The following is a 24,710-nucleotide window of genomic DNA, read 5'->3' as shown; positions in this document are numbered from 1 at the left end:
AAAGGTAATTTCAACTAAAAAGGAAGTTCCTTAAGCATTGAAAAGCAAATGAAAACTAGCTTCTCTCCCCGCTACCCCCCCGCCCCCAAATTAAAGGTCTAACATAGGCTAAAGGATTATGGTGCAAACCTATTATTATAGTGCAAGTATGATGAATATTCTTCCCGCCAAGTGTTGACATTAACTGCTCTGGGTCTACCATCAGATTTTTAATTATGTTTTTTAAACATGGAAGACTGTAGCAGCACAAAATGATACCACCGATACATCAGTTGTCTTGCTTTTGCTGCGTTTCAGCAATGCATTTATTTTGATATGGAAAAATTGACACACATTAAAATCATTTTTATTTTTCCGCAATTTGACACCAAGTGAATGTCTTATGTTACAATTCTCTATAGGATGGACACAAGTTTAGCTATTTGGATTACTCAAAAAAGCAGATTAAAAGGAAAAATAACATTAGTCTTAACAGAACCCCCTCCATTGCTTTGCTACAAATTACCATGTTTGTCCCAAAGTTCACAGAAAGTAAAGCTTCCCCATAGCTATAGTCTACACAATAATTGTACCTAGAGTAAAAAGATACTATTAACTAATGTTCTCAGCTTTTTATAAGTAGCACTTTAAGAATAAGTAGTATGATTTATTGCAATTCTGTACCAAGCAATGAGACTGAACATCTGTATGCTGCAGATTAAAGCGCACCAAAATGTATACATTCACTTTAAAAATTGTTGCTTATCACTCTTCATTGGTAGTAGTGAAGTCAGCTGCCTGCTCAACTAAGTTACACAATATAGAGTGTTTCAGCATGCTTTCACTGAGAAAAATATTCAACTGCATGAAAGTAGTAAATCTCACCTTAGAAGATGAAACTGTAGCAGAAAATGCAGCAATGCCCTCTTCATACAAGAATAAAACTTCATATGGAATTTTCACACTTTGAGAGTACTTCTCTAAATGAATATTCAAAGATAATCACATAAAGCTGTGTTGGAAAGACCTCGCTTTTTTTAAAAAAAAAAGAAAGACCACTGCTAAAGTCAGAATTTAGACTACTTCAGATAACAACCTTGACCCAAAAAAGTATTTTAGTAGCAAATTATATTGATGCAATTTTTATTTTCCACGCATTTTACTAATAAATAAGTTCCTCTAAGACATCTCTTGCCAATTAGATTTGTATTCAGCTCCTACAACACTGTAAGCACTAAAATGAAGATATACATTTAAATGATGTTACGCTTAAACAGTTACTAATATGATACTAAGACTTTTACAGAAACGCAAACAGGTTTACAGTTACATTTACTAAAAAGTTACAGTAATCTACAGAAAAGGTGGTTGTTGTACTCTCTCTATATCCTAAGAGATCAAATTCAATTACATTGTTACTGAAAAAATGCATACAAAAATGCATTTCCCTTTATCACCTATGTTAAAATCCTCCGCCACAATAATCTAGGGATAAAAGTAAAAGTACAACTTCTTTTCTGTACAAAGGAAAAGCTTTAAAAACACAGCTTCACATTTTACTACATTTTTGCCCTTCTCAGCTTCCAAGTTCTTGCAAAAACAAATATACAGTTTCTCAAAAATCAATTTAAAGGATGTCCACATTAAAAAAATAAAGCCTACAAAAAGTTCAAAGATCTAAAAAAATGTTACTCCTATAGCAAAGTGGTCTCCTACTAGTCCAAAGTCCAGAAAGTTACTGATGTCCATTTAATATTATCTTGCTTCATTTATCCAATTTATCAGGTTCCAATCACATTATTTGTAAGAAGTCCTTGAGCCGATGAGAGGGCAGAAGAGTTCTCTACAATTAAAAACAGGAGATCGAATCAGGTGTGCCTTTCAAAAAGATACTCATTTGGCACCGTCCTGAGAGGGAGCATTCAGATATTTAGAGAAAGGATTTCCTTGATTAGTTTCCATAGACTGATAGACTAAAAACAAGAAGACCAAAACAACAACAAAGAAAAGAATTTTTATCCATAGGGGAATGGAGCGTTCTTTTTTTGTTGGTGGTTTCTCCGACTTGATGATGTTAGTTGAGGTATCATATTTTGGAGCATACTTAGAGAAGCTTTCCTCCATTCTGAAGTCACTGTGCTCTATAGGCCGGCTAGCAGCTCCTTTGATTGGCTTACGGCAGCTAGCACTGTTAATTAAAAAAATAAAATTAAAGTATTGCACATTTAAAAGAGCAATTTAAGGTATGCAGGAAAATTTTTGAACTAAAATTTGGAACTAAAAGAACTAAAAATTGTTTCTAGTGAATGCAGTACCTGAAATACCTGTCTCAAACTCCAACATTTCTATCATTATTATTTTTAAAGCTACTCATTTGGTGTTCAAACAAACACACCTTAAAAAACCCTCAAGTGACAATTTACTTCACCTTATCCACATAATCAATGGATCGTAACTGGCAATAAAACTCTAGGAATTGTCTCTATCTACACCTTTAATGATCACTTATGCAGCCCCAATTGAATTTCTAAACCTAAAGATTGTCCCTGGCCATCAAAATATCTACGGATGGCTAAGCCAATACAGAGGCAGAAGACAAAGCAGTAAGGGTTAAGAAATCCGCATACACTGCCAAGTCTTTATATACAAGGAGTACATGTGCATGATTTTTATTTAAAAAAAAAAAGTGGCATAGATTTAACTAGACTGATAGACTTCAGAACAAGAGCGAAAGCTGAATGGTGAGCACATGCACCACAGTACTAGTAACTGGTACCATATATTCTTATGGTAAGACTTTATGCAATTGCAGTTTAAATTGCAGCTATAATCAATGTGTTGGGAACACAGGAGTTGATTTCACATCTTAACCATAGGGAAATTTTTCTCATATTCTCTACACAGGACAAAGTTTCATGAACTGCCTAATTATCAAAAGGGCTGTATTTAAACAAAACTTGAAACAAAGTCGCAAAAAGAAAAATTTAATAGCCCTTCCTAGATGCCATCCTTATTCATGCTGAGAGTAATTTTGACTACAACAGGACTGCTACTTAAAGAAGAAAATACGGTATTTAAAGATTTTTTTGGCTTTCAAAAAGAAAGCTCAAATCTATACTGGGAGATCTTCCCTTAACAGTAAGCTTAAAGCAGTTACATCTAGTCAAAAACTTAAATATTGTGAGCCATTACCACAGAGAAGCTCTTCCCATTTAACTCCCAGCATCCAGAAATTCCAGTAATAATTCCTACTATAGTACTACCCTGTCCTCCAACCCCCAATTTAAGTAGAGACTGTTTTGTCTAACAAAACTACGTATATAGAACAGAAGACCTAGGTGGTCATCTCAACTGACACTGAGCAAGAATGCAAAAAACTGTTCCTCCAAATCTACCAATATAATAAAAAAATACTTCTCAGCTTAAATAAGTTTACAAGACCAGAGAAACAAGCCCCCATAAACCTTAGAAATACCTAATTCCTGTAGGCGTTGACACTTCATAAGGGAACATTTCCTTAAGAATATCCCTTTCTACTCTTCGTTCTTCTGTATTCGTTTTCTCCAGCACCTAGGAAATCAAAAACAGTTACAGGCCTACGAGACCACAAACCAAAAAGCTCCCACATAGCTATCTCAGTGACCACAACCATATGCAATTTGTAAGAATGAATGAGTCCCCAGTGACATTCAAGAAGTTTACTTCTTGGGTTTTAGAAGTTAGTTGAACCTTTGTTAGTGGTAGCTGTCTGATCACTTTTGGTGTCTTAAAGCGTTCAGTGCTCTCCTCAGTTTCCTTTAAGATAAAGAACAGACTGTATAAATACAATACACTTGCCGGCCAATGATGTAGATGATCAAAAAAACTTAACCATCACCTCTATCATGGCCGTGTTGAGCAGATCACAGGATTGGTTGTGGCCAACATGATTAAAAAAGCACTGATACGGGCAAACTGTCTCTTCTTGCTGTAATAAACAATGCCACGGTACCGCAGAATACTAACTGGAAAAAACTTATGCAGTTTGAAATAGAACATTGAGTTCTCCCACAGCCTTCTATTTGACAACTAAGTCTACACTGCAGTCACCTTATAAACAAATAAAGCAGCCCGTTTCATACATCTCAGACCCACTGGTAGAGCAGGCTTCACCAGTGTTAATACAAGTTTCATCTACAGTAACTACATGAAGCAATGAATTCCATTTAAATTCAGCTAAGGATTATCTTGTAATGTTAAGTTTCCACAATATTGCAGTACTACATTCATACAGTACTACATTAATACATTACATACACTTGCAAGTGCTTTAGACAGTTCTCCAAGAGGTTTACAATTTTGACAGCTTGAATAAGTTGACAGCAAAAGAATTATTTTCCTTCTTGATAATGGACAGGAATCTACAGATGCTTTTCAAATTCAGGCTTTTGGTCTAAAAGTAACCTTACTCTTTGATTCCCTAAATTAAGGCACATTATGGTTTTTCAGGATAGGCTGATTTAGAAGATCAAAGGTAGATAACCCAATTTTGCTCTGTTCTTGAGTTATTCAAAGAATTTAAAAGAAAAACATTTACATTTTGTACCAAAAAGTAGCAGCACAAAGAGAAATAACAACCCAAAACATTATTTATGTATTTTTAATCCTAAGGCAAAGCAGGATCTCCACACACACACCCTCCCAAACCTGAAAGGGGAAGATAAAAATAATCTTATATTCTCTTTTTTATGCTAGCCTATTTTGACTAGTGCCACCTGGGCAGTGACATCCTCCACCCCTTCCATAAGTAAGCACATGCACACAATAATCTTTTTCAGAGAGAGTAAGCAATAGCAATCTAAGTTTTAATTTATTTACTTCAGCTGTCATCAATGGTTTCTTTGGTGTTCTTCTGGGCATGTCTGAGAGTTCACTGATTGACAGTGTAGGAGCTGCATGCTTGAAATTTCCAGTCACCCTATTGACAACCTGCCGAGATTCAAAATTGTTCAAACTCAGAATCAGCCAAAATATAAAAATAAAAGGAAGAAGGGGGCAGAACCAAACAAGGAAACCTTTACATGCATTGTATATATGCATGTTAGGAATTAACTCAAGGAGGTTATGCAACAGATACTCTGAAATAAGCATAGTAAACACAGTGCTTATCATTCCAAGTAGTTTCTTTTAAGCCATTTAGAAACATAAAAGCTATTTAGTTCACAAGTAAAGCCAAACTTAAAAGCAGATATTCTGCATGTACTTAAAGAAATTAAGAAAAGTTCTTTTAGAGTGGTTCTTCTCAACCCGCCCCCAGAAAAGGCATTAGATGAGACCTAGGTGTCTACCTAGTCCCATCTCAAAGCAAACAGCATTAGATACCAATACAGATACTGAATATGTGGTTTCAAAGACTACTGAATAGAAGACTGTTTTAAGGAAAGTATGACTATCTGTTTGAAACAGAGTGATTCTATGAGCAAAGATATATTACAGAAGAATACTACTTGCATGTTTTATTAAACATATTTACTAAGCATATTTACTAGGGTCTCGTTGCTTGCAGTCAATATAGTTTCAGCTATGGGAGTACTCTCTGTTATTACAGCATCATCTACAGGCAACTGCGCTGTAGCTTCCACCTGTTTGTTTAAAACAAACAAAAGAAAACAATTGAATAAAACAGCCACTGGGCCCTAAGAGTGAGAAAAAAAAGAATGTCTATTATAATAAGCCTCTCATCACCCTTTTTCTTGGTGTTCTTCTTGACACTCTTGTAGACTCCCTAGAAAATGCCTGCAGAGGTCCACTTTTTGAAGATCCACTTGTCCAGACAGTCTCAGTAACTCCATCTTGAGAATAAGTCTATTCAAGCATCAAACACATGATCAAATACGTGAAAGCCAGCTCTCAACACTGGATACCCACAACCAAAAGCCAGAATAGCATGCATACTCCAGAAGCAGTGTGTTTACAATCCAAAAAAATTTTGGATCCTAATACATTCAGTAATGAATAGCTAACTAGATTAGTAGTTTTGACCACAATACTTACATTAAAGCACATTGTTTTTCCAAATACAGAACTAACTAGATAATGCTCAATAGTGAAAACCAATAGTCTGCTCACTGAAATAACTAATGCTTCAAACAGTTACATCAAGTCACAGACAGCAGATATGCTAGCTTTCAGGAGCATTACATTACCTGCCTACACAAAAAAATTAATCTATGCACATAAGCAGAAAGCATCACCTTGTTCTCTACCCAGATAGGGATCTATTCTCCCAACACGAGATGGGAAAGGTTTAGGCACAATCACCTAACTTTCAACAGGAACTGATCTCCAGCCACAGCGGGCAGGGGGAGATGTTTTATAATCTTAAAAGTTTCCACATACAGAGATGAAACTCACAAAATTTTGACATAACAGTGAGTTTAAATGATCAAGCCTGACACAGATCTTCATAAGTCTAAGTAACAACAGGAAGTCTTATAGCCATTAACAAACACAGATCATTCCCTACACCTTATTGCAAGTGTCATGCTCAAAGAAAAAATCCTCCTCAAAACTAATTCCAAACATAGACCTGGAGGGAATGGGAGATGAGGGCCTGCTTCTTCTAGATTATAACCAAATAAAAAGAAAAATCTTGTATAAGTTTTATTTTTAAACTTATTTACTTTGTTAATACCGAAGTCTTTGCACAGTAACACCTCATGCATTGATGTATTACCAAGTTTTTGGAAGTTACACTCAGTGCTGACGGAAGTTATACAGAGTGGTGCAACTGTCAGTTACAGGTTTAACAGCAGCAGTAACTTCAGTGGAACAATATTAGCCCCCAATGTTTTAAAAGAGCAGTGCAGAAAGTTTTTTTTTTTTTTTAATCGAGGGAAAAAAGGTCTAACAACGCCCTTATCCATTCCCCACTTGTATCTTCAAAGTTACTCTAGTGAAACTAGCAGCTGAGCAGCTTTATGATTCTTAACAGAAGCTGTGTTACAGCTGCCACATATCCAGCAGAGGGAGCAACAGTGTTTTGCTTTACTCCAAAGTCACTGAACTACTTTGAAAACAAAATGATGTATATTTATGAACAGACCTCAAGTCCAAACAGATTCAGATGTTTCATATAGAATTGTAGATTTCAGCCCAAGTCTCCAATATTCTTTTCCATTTAAACAGACTTCTGATAAAAGACTTCCCAACATCTCTTTATATATTCACCAGACACTGGCTTCTCTTCCCTGTTAAGAAAAGCTTTAGCCTGCAACCTTCAATCATGGCTCCCCACCTCACACCCATACACTTTCTATTTGAGAGGTGTTCTTCTTGAGAAGCTTGGAGAAAAACACTAATTTCAGAGTGGTTCCACTCAAACACATTCCACTCAAGAAAGTAGTTAGGCAATTCCTTCATCCCACTATTGGAGAGCTCCCCTGTCCCAGGCTGTTTGACTAGGAACTAAAGTACTGCAATAAATAACTGCCTCTCTCCTTAGTTCTTCAGATGCTTGCCAGTCATGTGTTTTAAATACCAAGTTTTAATTTTTTTCTTGCATGAAAATACTAAGAAAAAAACCAAAATCTACTGTGTAAGACCCATCCAGACTTCAGAAGAGCATATTCAACAGTCAAAATAAAAAACCACTAAAGAAACCCTACTAGAATGTAATACTCACACTTAGGGACCCCAACACCTGGTGTATAACCAGAGAGTTACAACGGTGCAGTACACACGTACTAACTATTCAGCATGTGCTTTTAACCATCATTATTCACAAGCATTAAAGCTATAGATTATGATTTTCCCTCAGCTAACACTTACCAAGTTTTCTATTGGGTGCATGCCACATGAAATTTGTACACCAGCAGCTGCAATGCTGCATGTTTTATTTTTAAGAAGCCAAGCTATATAGATAGTCAAAAAATGCAGGTAGGAGTACAGGAACACAGCACATGCAGAATGTCACGATACAGTATCTCAAGGAGGGATGGTAGTTCTACATTACTCGGACTCCTTAACATTTAAGTTGTTTAGCCAGCCTCTTTCTGTCCAGTGCCATCTACCATGAGGCCTTAGGCTCTGTTTTGAACTCTCTATTTATCTGCCTGACTGGAAGGGGGCATTCAAATTAGGGTTTTCTTCCAGCTTTTCCAGTTCACTACAAGGAAGCAATTAAGCACAAACAGCCAAGCTCAAATTCATCTAGCCCTCCACTGCTAACTGACTGATAAGACCCATAAGCCTGCTCAGCCTCTCCACCCAACTTCTTTTGCACCACCCTGCTTAAAGACTATCTATTTGCACTCTTTTCTTAAGAGAACTGCAACATCCATCCGTGCCAAATGACAGACAATCCTTTCAGCTGTGTATGCCTGGACTCACACTAGTGCTGGACCGGACCCAGAAGTTACTAACGCATCTGCTCACACCTCACTACCGACTAATTCAGACCCACCACTCTTCAGAGACTCATAATCTCTGAGCCACTGCCACGCAGTGCATGACAGCTGTGTATAATGCTGCAGAATGAGTACGGTCACTTGACACATTAGCTGCAAACTTAAGATCCAATTTCACAGGAAGAGGGAAAGAAAAAAGGTAACATTCCCCATCATCTACTTTTATTCTCAGCGCAAAATATATGTCTACACACATTTGCTAGCCAAAAACACCGAGCTGTTCTTGGCTTCAAGCACCTTTAAAGTTTTGTTGGTGGGAGGTTTCTTTTTTGTCTTGGGTGGGGTTTTTCGGTGTGCAGTTGTGGTTTTTTTTTTTTTTTTTTTTTTTACACAACAGTCTGGAGTTGCAAGGCAAGATGTTTAAAAAGCTAGGGAGCTGGAGTTCCTGAACTAGCATCATTTTTGGACTAATTAAGTGATATTCCTTCAATTAACTAATTAATTAAAATATGCAAGTCGCAAAATATTGTGTCTATACAGCACATATAAGTATCCCTGAAGATTAGGAAGCTTTGTCTGTTGATAGCTGAATTATAGATGATCTCCAGAGGTCCCTTCCAATCCTATGATTCTATATACCTCTAATTACACTGAGGTTAGCAAGGATTTCCGTGTGAATAGCAATTTAGAAAAAATTTATACTTAAAATACAAGAACCTCAAGATTCAGATTCCATTATAAAGACCAGCACGAGCAGAAGTTGCCTGAATAAATGAAGAAATATTTTATGTGTTCGACTATGTGTGTGTTGACTTGTAGAAGTGAAATCTGTTCAGCTTGTACCCTAAAAATCCAATTAAAAATAAGCAGAACTATTAATGGTTCTCCATAACTGTGTTGTATTACACAAGCTCACACAGCAGCATGTTACCTGCTTTAAGAGATATCCATAGCAAAAGCACGTTTATACATACATACACAGTATCTAAATAGGAAGAATCTGGCTTTTACTGTACTATAAAGCAGTGAGAAAAGTCAGCAATACACTAAAATACATCAAGCTATTAACAGGTCAGATTTTGAGTTTCCTATACAAGTCTTTTACTGTAGCACAACGCCACTACTTATTGGTCAGATGAGTAACACTGTAGAAGATCCTAAGTAACCTAAGATGGGGAACAAAGTATTTAGTGACACTGTCACATCACAAGGACAGATCAGCCACCAACCACCAAAGCCAGTATTCAGTGAGCAGTTTGAAAACCTCAGGTGCTTCTGTAAAATCCCTCTTCCACCAAGACAACAGAACTAATGTTATTTGTAAGTAAAGGACAAGTGGTACGTACAGCAAGATTTAAACTTGTTACTTATTTTTATTCCAGCAAATTAATGTCTACTGCTGCTACAAGCATAGTAGGAGGAAAAATATTATATAGATAACTAGTGCATGTGTGTACACACACATACAAACTTCTCTCTCTAAAACTATAGGCATATACAGAAGTATATTACTTCATGTATTATATTTAAATCACAGTCATTGAAAAGATGTATTTAAAATGCATACACATATCTATATCAAAACAGATAGACAGGAGGATGATGTACATATATGTATTTAAAAACACTTCTAAAAAAACACACAAAAAAGCCAAAACAAACCCAAAATATTTTCCAAACTTTTTTTTAAAGAAAATAATGCTGCTTTTATTGAATCAAGTTGTTTACAAACATCCAACAGGATGACATCAACCCATCTGACTTAACCTGTCAGGCTTCCAAAACTAAATATGTTAAGGTTGCCTATTATTTTTCTCTTAAGAGGTGCTAAAGCAGCTGACAAGCCAGACAAACAGCTTTTAGCAGACCATAATTTTGCATGTTATCAGACACACTAAAAACAGCAGCTATAGTTAATTCACAAGATTTTCATGCTGTATTAGAACAGGCTTTCCGAAAGAACTTTTCAAAACCAGTATAGACCACTTAGTCAAATGTGATTATGTGAAAAGTAGTACGGTGTTTAGTAAGCCCATCACCTGCAGTTAGTAGCCATTCCAGATACCACTAAATTAAACATACCTGGTTGTGTTCAACAACTCTTCTTTGTTTGAGTGCTACTGGAGTCTTCGTCCTGGCTTTCAATGGTTCTCTCTTCTCAAGCCTCAGCTCAGTCTTCGGATCTGTAACCGGTTTTAATATAACAAATTTCTAAAATACTACTGGTTGTTGTACTAGTTTAAATCAATCGTATTTTAATAATTTTAAGAGGCAACATAACTCTGTTATGAGTTAACATTTCCTTTAAAAGTTGTGAGATAACAGGTAAGTTTCTCTATTGAATGCAGAAGAACAAAGACTGTTGAAGAATAACCTTAAAAAACTACTTTAAAACACTGATTTTGGTTTTGTCCTAGAAATCCTCCACTTCAGATAAGCCCTGACCAATCCAGCAGTTCCATTTAGAAACTGGTATCAAGTTGCAATTACTTTATCCAAAGCACCATTATACTATTGATTATAGTAAGGGTAACAAAGCTTTTCAGGATTGTTTAGGCTGGTAGTTTCCTTTCCTTTAAAATAGGTCCTTTTATACAGAACTTTCTGGTGCAGAAGTGTGAGTGGCTAGCAGCAAGATTCTAAAATCCTAACAGCATTACACCAACACATTTAGAGTTTATTTAGGAAAACTTGTTTTTGCCAGGGGAGTGTTTGTTTACTTTGGTTGTTTTGTCCCCCCCTGCAGCCTTTGAACAGTCTGGTAATTAGAGGAAGCATACATAAGTATAAGGAGTATTGTCAGTTGTGACTGGGCTCTTAGCTGTCCTAAACATAAATAAGTAAATCTCTAACATCCCCTCTCCATCTGAAAGTGCAAAAGATTAAAGTTCAAAACCAAGCCCAAATATGCAAGGGAGATCCATCAAGTTTCTAGCTGTATTTCAACTCTTTCTGTCCTATCCCCATGGAAGTTCCTTTAAAAAAAACCAAAACAAAACAACCAAAAAAACCCACCCACCCCCAAAACCAAACCACACAAAATAAACATCTTCTAACACTCCATTCAAGACACTCTTTTAAACCTACATTATTTTTACTTTTTGTAAGATGTATTATGGTCTGTTTTAGGTTAAACTTCCCCCACTCTTATGCTTTTTGATATAAACGATATTAAAATCGCAAAAACCACATCCAAGATCAATCAATCAACCCACCCCAAGCTAAATCCACAAGGAATAGAACATAGAAGGGATTGAGTCATACATCAGAGATATTAAGCAACATTTTAAAAAGTACAGAAGTTTAACAAACATTCATACACTATCCCACAGTAAAGACAACTACTATAAGCACTGTAAAACAAAATTGCACTTGCACTTAAAGGTGAAGTGCAAAGAACACTGGAACATTTCATACACAGTTCTTCCTATCCAATTTACAGGCTTCAATCTGGGGAAAACGGACAAAAGGGAACAGTTCAGTAGCAAAAAAAGTTTCCTTTCCCAGAACAGGCATCTAGATCACTGTGCTAGGACCGCATGATCAAGTACATGACTCACATGGTCTACAACAGTATCTTAAAGCCTCACCTAACAGCAAGATCATACCCTCTTTAGATATTTCTTCTACTGTAAATATCGCTGATGTGTAATTAGAATACTTTACACACAAATTCCACCCAAGTCTTACCTTCTTCATTGTCACTGTACTGGTCAGAATCATTATTTCCGTTCTGTCTGGTGTTCTCAGCAGCTGAAGAAACCGCTGGGAGAGGCACTGGTGCCTTCAGTTCTGGACCCTGCTCCATCAGTTTCAACAGTTTTTTCTCATAAAGTTTCCTAGTGGTAGCTATAACAAGGAAGGATACATACTAAAGATATAGTTTTCATCTCCCCTGACTTGATTGCTAGGACTTGGCTGGTACATATTCCTTGGCAATCTCTGAACGTACATTTTGTATTATTAATCCGTCTGTATGGCCCAAAACATACTCCTCCAGTATATAACTCTACCTCTAAAGCTTCTAACTTTTTGGTTTAAGAGAATTCTTAAGATAAACCCGGACCCCTGAGCACCCTGAAAGTTACAAGCATTTATCTATGGAAAGGGAACTTACCTGCTTCTTAGATGTTTTGTTTCATATGCTGCAATACACAAGTTGTTATGCCCTCACAAAAAAAAAAATTGTGAGATTGATATTGCAAGGGCAACAGTTTCCATGCAGATTCTACTATTATCCTCTTAATCCCTTTACCCTGGAATTAATACCCCTTCCCCTTTAGTTTAATCTTTGCCCTGTTGGCAAATTCAGTCCAATAAGCATCAGAAGAGGTGCAAGTACGCAGCAACAACAGAACTTCCTGTTTGCTGCATCTAGCAATCAGGTTGGCTCACCTGATCTAAGAGGACAGATGTTTAAAACTAGACGGTATTAAGTCTAGCACATCCATGTCAAGACTGTGCTGGCAAAAGTCTGCAGAGCTGACCAGTGCCTGAGCTGTTAGCTGAAGTGGCAGACTCTCACAAGAAACAGAATCCATACCCTGTAAGAACTAACGCTTTCACTTAAGACAAAATTTGAACATCTTCCCAGTGGGCTGCATAGGTACTGGAATTTTTCCAAAAGACTTGAGTGCTATCCAGGAGGAACAGGTTGAATGGGAAGGCATACAAAAACTGCTAACAGAAAAGTATTACGCATATGACTTTGAATACACACAGGACTCCAGGCTCCATCCCTCTCACTTCCACCCACCCAGGATTTCAAGAACATTCCACAGAAGACTCCGCACACTACAGACAACCATCTTTTAAAAAAAAAAAAAGTCATGAAATCAAAGTCCCTTGCCATTAGGCTAATGCACAATCTGAAAGGCAAGAAGCTTTGATCCCACATCACAGATGAGTGCCCAAGGCAGGAGATTAAGCTGCGGACAGGACTTCTCCTGACTTAGGTTAGCATGCAGCATAGAACACTAGGTTCAAGGGGCCAGAAAAAAAAAAAAACAAAAAAACAAAAAAACAACACCAAAACAGCAAAGGAAAAACATTACTGCACAATGCGAGTAGGAAATTCTCTAGGGAAGGGGAAGTTCCATGTTCTCATTCTGCTCTCAGTGCTATTAGCTTATTATGTAAGCTGTATTTTCTATTTGAGCAGGCTCCAGATCTCAACCTCTGTATCAGAAGACCTAATTATCCCAGCACTGAACTTTAACTAATAGTTACACAGCTTCAGAACTGAAGTTGGAATATCTCCAGCTGGCCTAGACCACAAGAGGAACAAACTGTGGACTTGCCTACACTGCAATGCTTCTCAATGTAAATAGTTCAATGAAAACATCTTAAGTGGGAAGTAGGATTGTAACAGTATTGGTACTAAATTTAATAAGCAACTGTATCAGAGAAGCTTAGAGCACCCAGAACTGAGGTTTAGTGAGAAACACGTTGAAGAGATGAATATTTGCTAGTTCAGTTGACCTACCTACAATTGGGCCAGGATTCACTCCATACTTCACAAGTTGCTCTTGAAGATCTTCATTACTCATCTCTGTTATATCTAGGTCATCCTGCTCCTCTGGTCTGGGTTTGTCAGTCTTTTTCGTGGCCTTCTGTGAGCGTGCAAGGGAGACACAAGAGACAGAGCATTTCCAGTTATACAGAACACATCTTTTTCTTCTAAGGGAACAGGAAGATACGAGAGTTCTAAACATACAAAACCAGAAAAGTAATTATATTCTCCCCATACATCCCACATTAAAGGCCTATTTGAAACACTTCAAACATTTACACCTACTAAACTAAACAAACATGCACAAGTTTCCTACTTCTATAAGGAAATACTCATCACAAGCCTCCTCTATAGTTAAAAAAAAAACAATCTTGCTCATTATTCTGATCCTTTGTTTTAATTTAAAGTTCAAGCATATAAGAGGATTTCTTTCCTATGGCTGGTGAGGTAAGCTTCTAGCCATTTGACAATCAATACTCCAAGCTACAAATACAGTGTTCCACTAGCATTTCTTCACATTATTCTTCTACCCAGTAGGTCAATACTTGCTCCTCTAATGACATGGAACAAGTTCTTCAGTATTCACACCCTCTGAACCAAGTTCCCAAAATCCCCATTCTCACTTACCCTGGTGTTCTCCGTAAAGTTACATGATGTTACAAATTTGAGTGCAGGAAAGCCAACACCAGAAGCACCCTCACACTTCCAAAATCCTGCCTGTTTGCTCAGGCCACTGCTACTGGAGCTCTAACAAATCCTAAACCCAACTCTGGCAACACTACTTGAACAGTTGGCAACACATTACCACTACATACAGATGGTTATCAAAATAATCTGCCAAGATGCTACTCCTAAATTAGCAGTTTCCACTATATCCAAACAGAGCAATCATAACATTTGTTCAACTTGGGAAGCCTTTGTTACTACAATAGACATTTCAAGCTCCAAGATCTGCAAGAGAGTGAGGAGGTAACACAGAAAAAATATGCTTAGGATCTGCTTGCTCTCAACTAAATAAGATCTTGGTACTGCTTTGAAATAAATCACATTCAGATCTCAAAGTTGTAGGATATAAACATATACAACTTCTACACTTAACGTTTTTCTCAACTTAGTTGCCTGAAGGACCTATCTGGGTTTTCTAGTACTTACCAAAGACTAAAATTCCAAATACAAATATGTTATAACACTCAGTCACAATTAACAGTTTTCTTTCTTGTTATACAGGGTCACTAAAGCGGCAGATATGACTAATGACAGATTTACAACTCACTTTATTAACTCGTTTATCACATAAAAATTTGTTTTTGAAATAACCAAGCTTACTTATCTAGTACACAAAATACAACCTACCTGCACCTATAGGAGACTTGTATTTACTTTTGAATGTGTTGGTCATAACAATATTTCAAGTTAAGTATCACATTAAAAAGAATTTCTTATTCAGTGCATTTTTTTCTGGACTACTGAACCATCCGAACAGTGGAAAAGAGTTCCAAAACACACGCTGGGCTTTCTTGTTGGCATCTGTTTAGACTATTGACAGCTCTGGTGCATGCACACATCACCAAGCAGATGAACTAAGATGTTACTTCCATATTGCAAAAGAAAACTACAACCATGGTACAGGAAATCAACATTCCAATGGCACTTAAAAGTAACTGCAATCCTAATTTAATGTATTTCTGCCTCTGTATCATTTTGAGGCCACAGAAGAAACTATAACAATATACACCAAAAGAATTACGCAGTACTCCACTAGACACTTCACAGAAGTCTTACCTACCAGAAAGCTAACTGCAACTAATGAGTAATACGATCCTCTAACATAAGTCAACTCACTTATCTCATAGTATCTTTGGTATTTTTTCTTCTTCCAAGTACCATTTCATTTTTTCCTGCAGTATTACCACACATTAAGACCATCAGAATAGTCAGTTTCAGCAGAGAAAAAGGGCAGGGAGGGGATGAAAAGTTGAAGGTAATCTACAGTCTTCATTAATACAGCAAGATGCATTTATTACATTGTGTTCTGTGAAGTCTTCAACTTTTATTTTTGAACACCTATTCTTTTGAAGCAGAAGCAAGTGACTTCACCTGTACAAGTAGAAAGCTGCCATTTAACCACTCACTGGACAATAAAAAACAGTCCCTAGAAGCACAGGCAGGACAGAATAATTTGTCTCATACCTTGGCTGTGCTATGACAGCATTAACCTCAGCAACAACAGTAGCTTTAATTACCATCACTATTATACTATACAGCACCACTACATTTTCTGTGCATCATGACAAGTTATCCATGGGACTACCATGTGAGACAGATCAAGAGCTAGCTTTAAAATCTACCATTGCAAATTAAAACTAAACAAAAAACCCACATACACATATTTTCCTGATCTGGTGACCATTAGGAAAATTAAAGCTGGCTTACTGTGGTGCAGAGGTGAAGTGCTTAAAACAAAGTTGTGGTGAACACCAGGATTTACCAAAGTAAAGTTGGCGCAGCTAATCACTTTGCACATAATGTAAATATTCTTGCAACACTATACCCAGACCAATAAATCCTCATCTGAAGATCTTCTAATTCCATCCAGAGCTAGCAGCATTAAAAAAAATACTGCTATTTTCTAGAAAACAGAAGATGTAAGAGGATCTACATATTTCATTTGAGAAATTTGTTCACATCAAAGAGATGGCACTTTGGTAGTGGTATCTGTCAGGCTTGGTTTCATATTAACTAGGACCCAACCCTTCAAACAAGTACTGAAGTGAATTATAAGCATGGGGCTCCCAGACAGCATTCTCAGTTCTAGGGCCAAAGGAAAACATGAGTATAAGAGAAGTTCACCTTCTCAGGGTGTCCCCTCTCCACAGCAAAAGGCTTTCACCTTCTTTCACTAATGAGAGGAGCAGAAAAGTGTAAGGAATGAGAATTCAGACCTGCAAGCTACCCCCTACCTCATCTTCGGCATTCCCACTGAATGGATCCAACAGCCACAAACCAGTTTATCAGACAAAATTTACAACCACCTTTACTAGTTCTAGTACTACTCCACCAAACACAAGCGTAAGTAACATCTTGACGAAGCCACTAAATAATATAGCAGACAACTATTGGACATCACCAAAAAACGCATTTTCAAATACCAAGTTAAACGGCACCTACATTAGGATATTCAAGGACTTTAATCTCAAACAGGTGCAGCTTCATCACTAGAAGCAGAAAGGCTCAGGGCTTCTTTACTATTTCTCCGAATGAGATTAAGACAGGCTAAGAAAGCCCAAATCACACTAACAGAATGCTCTTTAATTCTCCAGTTTGTACAGTGTCATCTCTGGTAACAAATAGCAGTATTTCTCTTAGGGGAAGGGCAAGTAAGGGACTGCACATGCCAAGTCTCAATAATAGACTTATACTGTGAAATATAGATGTCTATTCCCCTTGCACTTTTTATTCTATCATACACAAACATTTCCTTCAGTAGAATTTAAAAAGAAAAAAAAACAAAAAAATCTTAATGAACTTTTTAACCTCCAACGCCTTTTACCAAAAGCTACAGGACAGACAAAATAAACAACAGAAAGGAAATTATGCAGCAGTAATTCAGAGATATTGATGCACTCAACTTTCAGAATTCTCTACATTTTTGACCTTAGTAAATGCCAGACTTAGAATTTCCGAGCCTATGTACAGTAACAATCCTAAATTCTAAGATTAGGGACTACTTAACCTTTCCACCCCCTCTTCCCCCCAGACACTAACTTCCATGTTACTCAGTGAAGGGAATGGACTCTCTCTGAAAGCAAATGCTGCATAATGAAGAATTGTTTCCAGAGAACCTAAGTGAAAGACTAAAAATTCACAACAAAAACAAATCAAGAAACCAAACCAACAGATGGTCTCATGGCTCAATCAACTGAACACCAACCTGGAGATCTGGATTGTGTATGTGCCCCTGCTGAACAACTGACATGCACTGCTAGACAAAAATTACTTCAACAGGATTATTTTATTTAAATATAACTGCAGTTATTACACCAGCACTGTAACAAACGTATCTGCCTAGTTCATGAGCCTAGAACTGCAGAAAGTCTGAAGGTGCAGAACAGCATGGCAGGACTTCTCACTGTAGCAGGAATTACACAGTCACCTCCCCCCTACTGCGCACAGCTGTCACTCAGACAGCAGATGAGTGCCACTTATAAGGCCATAAAGGTGTTAATCTGTATTCTGGGTCACATTCGTACAGCACATCATAATTAAGAGATACAGCCACACGGGAAACACTGAATAGATTCTCTTCCTTCAGTGGATAGCATATACGCTTTACATTCTCTCACCTATCCAGGTGTGCAGTTTCACCTTCTACACTCCTAACCTTCATAAACTACCAGCTTTACTATTACCTTCCCTTTTCCAATAGGGAAGGGGGTTGAAACCATACAGTTACCTTAGCTCCATATGTTATCACTGCCACACCATTCTGACCATAAAGAGTTGAAGTGAGCTCTTAATTTACCTGATTACTTGATTAAAAAACAAATAACATCTTTACTTGATAGGTATCTTCTATAAACTTTCAGACAGGCCTTTCAGGTCAAGATGCTCTCATTATACCTTCATTAACAGAAGTGAGAAGGAAACACCTGACTGATCTTTTTCAAATCACCACTTTAAAGGTCAAAAATATCACTCAGTGGTTTAGAAGAGATTAATCCAGGACATGAAATGTACCAACAAGCTGAGTCATAAAAACCTACACATTGTGAGCTCTGAACTGCTCCAGTTTGGCAACAATGTCAAAATGATATTTTTGGTATGTGCTTTAAAACAATGCTCCTGAAGAGGCCAAAATGCCATTTCATAGTTATTTTTCCTTTGAGCTATCCTGATATTCAGCTCATATCTAATCAGGACCAGGAGCATTCAGATGCAGATAGTTCCCCCTGCAGCAAAAAGGTGTCTCACATACCAGCCACTATCCTCACATACCACTATGCTAAATAGGCTTAGGAAAAAAAAGTTGCTCAAAAACATTAGTAGAGCTGGAGAAGCTGGCTCCTCCAGACAATGTTATCAGACTGCAGGCAAAATAAGCATGATTTTAATAGCTTTTCCTCTCCTGGTAAGAGTATATAGTCAAAGTAAGCCTGTTCCCATCCTCCCTCCTGCCCCAAAATAAGAGAAGTATTACATATAGAGAAGTGGCCATATTTAAAATGATACTTTCAAACATTTCAAAGGAAAGCTCTTTTTTAAAAAAAAATGTTTGGGCTAACAATCTTACTTTGGTTTAGTGAATTTTATGTATTTGACAGCATTTGAAGCCATCTTCTACAAAGCAGACTGAACTTTATGCAATAGGAGGGGGTTTTGCTGCATCACATTACAAAGCATAAAAACGTTGCCTGAGTTTCACTGAAGGTAAGTCAAATTTTACTACAGTAAAATAATTTTTTAACTTTAGGTGACAAAAAAATGCTAACTGCCTAAAGAGTTTGTTGTTCCAAAGTATGATGGTTTCAGGGCCTGAAAACAACGCAGTCAGAACAAAACCCCTGCAAGTTTTGATCTGCTCATACATGCATGTTAATCATCTGTATGTTCACTACTGTACCAGAATTAAAAAAAAACAACCACAAAACACAGATCAAAATAAACACAGATGCAATGGCAGCAGCATCACTATGGATGCATGACACCTGTCTCAGATTAACTTTACACCACTAGCATACTAAGGTTTTCATTTGTTCTGAGAGAGGTATAGGTTCTATATAGTATCATTAGGGCTGTGCTGGAAGACTGAGGGATTTAAAAGATATAATTTGTAGTAGAATTAAAACTACAGGGTTTTTCTCATTGCTGCACAGCTTTTATCCATAGAAAGCGTGCACCTAAGCGAATTATCAAATGCCCAGAATGTAGAAAAAGAGAACACTAAAATGACAGTGTAGACAGTTTAAAATTACTAATGACTACAGCAACGTCAAAACATTGAAAGGACAGTAAAGCTAAACCGGGTCTCTTGATACTGTCAGTGAATGACTGCAACATGGATATTCAGAGTATATATACCCCTCGGAACTTGTTCCTCATAGCTGTCTTAAGACAAAAATACTGCTCTCCCCGCTTCAGCATCCGTAAGTCATCTGGCAGATGCAGTAAGGTACCGATACAGACAGAAGAGAACGCGCTCGTTCCCCCTCAAACCGAGCCCCCCCCTTTCACTCCCCCACACTCGGAGGGTGCCGCGGCAGCGGCGTCCCCTGGCGGCCGGCCCTGCCGCTCTCCGCCGCACGGGCGGGAGCGCCGTAACGCGCCGTAACCCCCCGCGGCGGCGGGCCGGGAGAGGGTCACGGCTCCGGGCACTCGGTAAAGGGAGGTGCGAGCGGGCCCGGGCTGGGAGGGGGGGGAAGGCTCAGCCCAGTAAATCCCTCCAGCGACTGACAGGTCGGGACCACCCTCACTCAGGCCAATATGTAATCCCGATTACAATAAATTTCTCCACATTAAAAGCCACATTAAACAATATTTTGTACATCTTTGATAGCCTATGCCCAGACTGCTTTCTGATTCTGACCCCAATCCTTTCAGAGGACTTGAGCAACCAAGACGATTGCTCACTCAAGTCACTTGGATTTCATCAGGCAGGCACACAAAAAGTTCAGTACTCACAACCATTGTCTCAGTATTGCTATGAATAAGCACAAACTTCAGAAAAAAAAAAAAATCACATCTCTCATGTATTGCTCTTCTCTATTCAAATTTCTTTGTTCCAAGAGTGATTCTGGCCCTTTTCTACCTCTCCCTCTACACATCCAGAGCTCATTCATCCATCCCAGGAGTGGGAACGAGTCTTCACTCCTCTAAATCAGTTTGTTTGGGTTTTTGACTGGGTTTTTTTGGGTGGTTTTTGGTTTAATTAATTTTTTTAAGAGTTGTATAATATTAAGCTATATCCAAAGAAATACAAAAAAAAATTACAAAAGAACAGCAGAAAGCACATTAGGACAGAACCCTCCAAAAAGCAAACCTATCTAAGTGCTCTTTCACATGTTTCCACAAGTTAATGCTAGCCTTGACTGAGTCATCTGGATTTAAGATACTATTGCAATTTTCAAGTTAAGCAGTATTCAAATTTTTAGACTGATACAGGAAACACAGAATAGAGCAGTCCAAACTTTTTAATCCCACAGAAGAGACCTTTGTAATATAACAAAGTATTTTGCTGTTCTAGAAACATATTTAGTTTATTGCCTAAAAGTTTGAAACAGATTATTTATATTGTCCCCCCCAACATACACAAACCAATACTACAATTTCTAGGACCTGTAATATACATAAAACTGGAACTAATAAAGCATTGCAATTTTGTTACTCAGATCTCTACCTAACAACAGAAAACGAGACATGTTATTATACCAGTACATGTTAGAAAGTACTTTCATGCAGCCAGTGCAAATTGTTTTCCGGTCCTGTTAAACGTGCACATAAAAGGAATACTTAAGATAAAACAATGCAGTTACACACAAGAGTGAAAGACAGAGGATGCTGAATACACCTTTGTTTCCGGAGCCTACAAAGTGACTTACAGGAAATATGGGATTCCTTTATTTTATTCCTCTTTTCCATAATGCCTCGCATTCCCAACTTCCTCTCTTTGCCTCTTATTTCTAGTTTTCTAGGTTTGAGTGCTTTCCCTCCTGTCCTCCCTTTATCTTATCAAGGTATTTCACCTAGTTTTCATACCAAAGTCCCACTCCCCTGGATATCAAACTTTCTTCACCCTACATCTCTTTTTCAACTGTTTTGGGGGCAAGTCACTACAGAAACCTCATGTCACTCTTTTGGAAGGACAGCAGATCAGAGAAGCACCCTTATGCCAGAAGGCATTAACAGGGACAACAGCCACTCAAGCTACAAGCAGTTTCAGAACTACCTCAGTTGTATTATACAGAAAACAAGCACGCATCTGCTGAGCTTTTTTTTTTTAGGGGGGGAGCAGGCAGAGGGGCATGTGGGGGGTGAAGGAAGAGCACATTGGCCCCAAATACAAGCAACTGTCACTAGAATATTCACTGAAGTTTTAGAAGTTATGCTCTAATATTAACACACAAGACTAGCAGTAATAGCAGAGCCTTCCAGACATTGTTAAGGAAAGTGTGAGAGTACCACCCATTCTGTAAACATAAAAAAAAAAGTCACTCATAATTGTTTAAGCACTGGAGAAGGGAAAGGAAAAATCAGCCCTAGGAACTTCAGCAGTTACAAGACTTTCCTTCTCCTACAAGTATGAAACATATCAGATTCAAGCTCATCCTACTTTACTCAAAAGCACTTCATGAACGCTACAGGCAAGACCACTATAAGTCACAGAAGTGTCTAGTTCACTGTAAAATTTCTCCAGTGAACGCTAGTTAAGTATTTGAATTAAACAGACGTTAAGAAGAGGTAAATAATTTGCTTAGAAATCTCTTCCTCTTTTAGTTGCAGTTTTCAGTTTCTTAATTCAAGAACTGTTTGTTGGGGTTTTTTAAAGTATGAAAAACCTTCAAAGGAGCCAGTTTCTCTGCACTCTCTCTACAAATGAGCTTTGAGAGACAGTATTTCAGATACTACCATTAAATACTTGTAATGTCACACACATTACAACTCCAGTAGCAGGCAATCATTACACAAGCCTTCACACAAGACTAGACAGCTTAGAATTATGAATGAAAATATTGCTTTCTCAATATATGCAAGTTTACAGACCACTTATAAAAATTAAAAAGGAAATCACATTTTCCGAAAGGGAAAAATTCCAAGTGGCATCAGCTCCTCCCCTTTTTCCTTACATGATAAAAGAAAGTATGTCTAAGAAAGCATGTAGCAGACCAACGGAACACGCAGCAGAGACACTTTGCTATAAAACATATGCTTAGAGGTGCGAGACAGCTACATTAAGCAGACCCTCTTTACACTAAGCAGCCCACTTCATTAAACAAAACAAACGAGCTGTTCCTTCCCAACTTCATCCTTTCATCTGGGGGTATCTGCACAAAGCAGCGCTGCTTCGGTACAACCGAGACAGCTGATGGAGTCGTCTTTCCAAAGTAAGTTGCAGCCTCGTGCAGAGCTTCTCCCGCTTTACTCCTCCAACCACCAAGCATTTCACTTACGAGACCGCCCGCCAAATCCGAGGGAAGCCTTCCCAGTTTACGGCCAGGGGGGACTGGATTGTCTCACGCTCCACGCGCGATCGCGCTGCCCCTCCCCGGCTCGAAGGGTCCCCTCCCGGGGCGCCCCGCGGCCGAGCCGCTCCGGAGCCCCCACCACCGAGAAGCGCACACGCGGGAGGGGATCCGGAGGCGAAGCCGGCGGCTGCCCAGCCACCGAGCCCGCGCCTCCCGGTTCGCTTCCCGCCGCGGGGCGGCCGCCTGGCAGCGCGCCCCTGCCCCTCCGCCCCAGGCGGGAAGGACCGTCCCCGCCGGCCACGATCGCCGAGCCGGACCGCGCCTCAAGTAAGGCGGGAGAGGACGCGCGGGGAGCCGCGGCGCCTCACGCCGGTCTCCCACCAGCGTGCGGGGGCGGCCGGACCTATTCGGGCGGGAAAACGGGCCCGAGGCCGGCGGGAAGCCGAGGGAGCGCGGGCGGTGGCGGGGAGAGGGGCGGCGGTACTCACCCGCCCGGCGGCAGCGCCGCGGTTCCTGGCGCCGAGAGGCGTGGGCTCCCGCTCCTCGTCGCTGGAGAAGTCGGGCTGCGCGGCGGCGGCGGGCGGGTTGCGGGCGGTGAGGTGCTGCAGGTAGAGCTGCACGTACACGTCCTTGCGCTGCTCGCCGCCCGGCAGGCTCACATTGTTCGCGATCAGCTCGCTCTTCAGCTTCTCCTTGGTCAGCACCGACGGATCGGCCAGGAACTCGGGCATCGCCGCCGGCCGCCGCCGCTGCCCTCCCGGGAGAGGCACCAACAAAGCGCGGGGAGAAGGGGCGGGGGGGGGGAGGAGGAGAGGAAGGAGGAGGAAAGGGAGGAGGAGGAGAGGACTCGCCTGCCCCGCGCCAGAGCCCCAGCTCCACAGCGGGTGGACGCGCACACCGAGCGCTTCGCCCAGCCGGCAATAAGCCGCTCCCCGATTGGCGGAGAGGGGAACGACGCGGCCCTACTATTGGCTACCGGGTGAGAAAAGGGAGAGGCGCGCGGGACCCAGTAGCGTTAGTGCTTTGCGCGAGGGAGAGTAACGCAGTTTAAATTCAGCTCAGGCGGGAGAGGCGCGGGGGGTGGGGTTCGCGGGCGGCAGCGCGCGCTGCCTCGGGCGGCGGTAGACGCCCCTTCTCCGCCCCCGCCGGCGAGGCGGGACCCTCGTCAACGGCGTTTTTCCCTGTAACACTGCCGGCAGGGTCTTCCCGGGGTCTCCCCGCCGCCCTTCCCGGCGATAAGGAAGCGGCAGGCTGTTTTCCTCTGGCGGGAGAGAAGGGGCGGGAGCACCCCGCTGGGGTGGCGGTTCGAGCCCGGCGTCGCGCCTCTGAGGTGACGGACGGTGCAGGAGCTCCCGGTAACCTGCTGTGATCCCGGTGACCTGCTGTGACATCTGCCACCCTCAGGCACCGGTTTGCCTGGCGCGATCGGCTGGCAGAGCTTGCCCACCGGCTTTCCTTGGGTTTGCAGAGGCGGCTGCCCCGCAAGGGCGGGGGTTTTCTCACAGATTAATCGGACCTGCTGCTGTCGCCGGCCAAGGGCTAAGCTTCACTGTAATACGTTGTCAGGCTTGAGAAGAAACCCCGCCGGGAAATTGGTAGCTAATCTGTTAGTGTGACTGTTGCTGTTGTGATCGCTTACACGTCAAAAAAAAA

General features: G+C 40.0%; 1 protein-coding gene across 5 annotated transcripts; it reads right to left on the bottom strand.

The window, feature by feature from the left end:
• Window positions 1-272: 272 nt before the first annotated feature.
• Window positions 273-24,000, bottom strand: TMPO (thymopoietin). Of its 5 annotated transcripts, none has more exons than XM_074575605.1 (9): window positions 23,546-24,000; window positions 13,852-13,978; window positions 12,057-12,215; window positions 10,449-10,549; window positions 5,704-5,823; window positions 5,505-5,600; window positions 4,837-4,947; window positions 3,455-3,549; window positions 273-2,167 (listed from the first exon to the last, which is right to left on the bottom strand). In XM_074575605.1, the coding sequence occupies exons 1-9, from the start codon at window positions 23,786-23,788 to the stop codon at window positions 1,873-1,875; spliced, it is 1,347 nt and encodes a 448-aa protein (XP_074431706.1). In that variant the 5' UTR covers window positions 23,789-24,000; the 3' UTR covers window positions 273-1,872. The 5 variants fall into 5 exon arrangements, with proteins under 5 accessions (XP_074431706.1, XP_074431676.1, XP_074431686.1 ...); XM_074575575.1 differs by having other exon boundaries at window positions 13,852-13,975; window positions 23,546-23,936; XM_074575585.1 differs by lacking the exon at window positions 5,704-5,823 and having other exon boundaries at window positions 23,546-23,936.
• Window positions 24,001-24,710: the final 710 nt, after the last annotated feature.

The sequence above is a fragment of the Larus michahellis genome, chromosome 1 (assembly GCF_964199755.1).
Source record: "Larus michahellis chromosome 1, bLarMic1.1, whole genome shotgun sequence".
Lineage (NCBI taxonomy): Eukaryota > Metazoa > Chordata > Aves > Charadriiformes > Laridae > Larus > Larus michahellis.
This window is presented reverse-complemented; position numbering and strand designations above follow the sequence as displayed.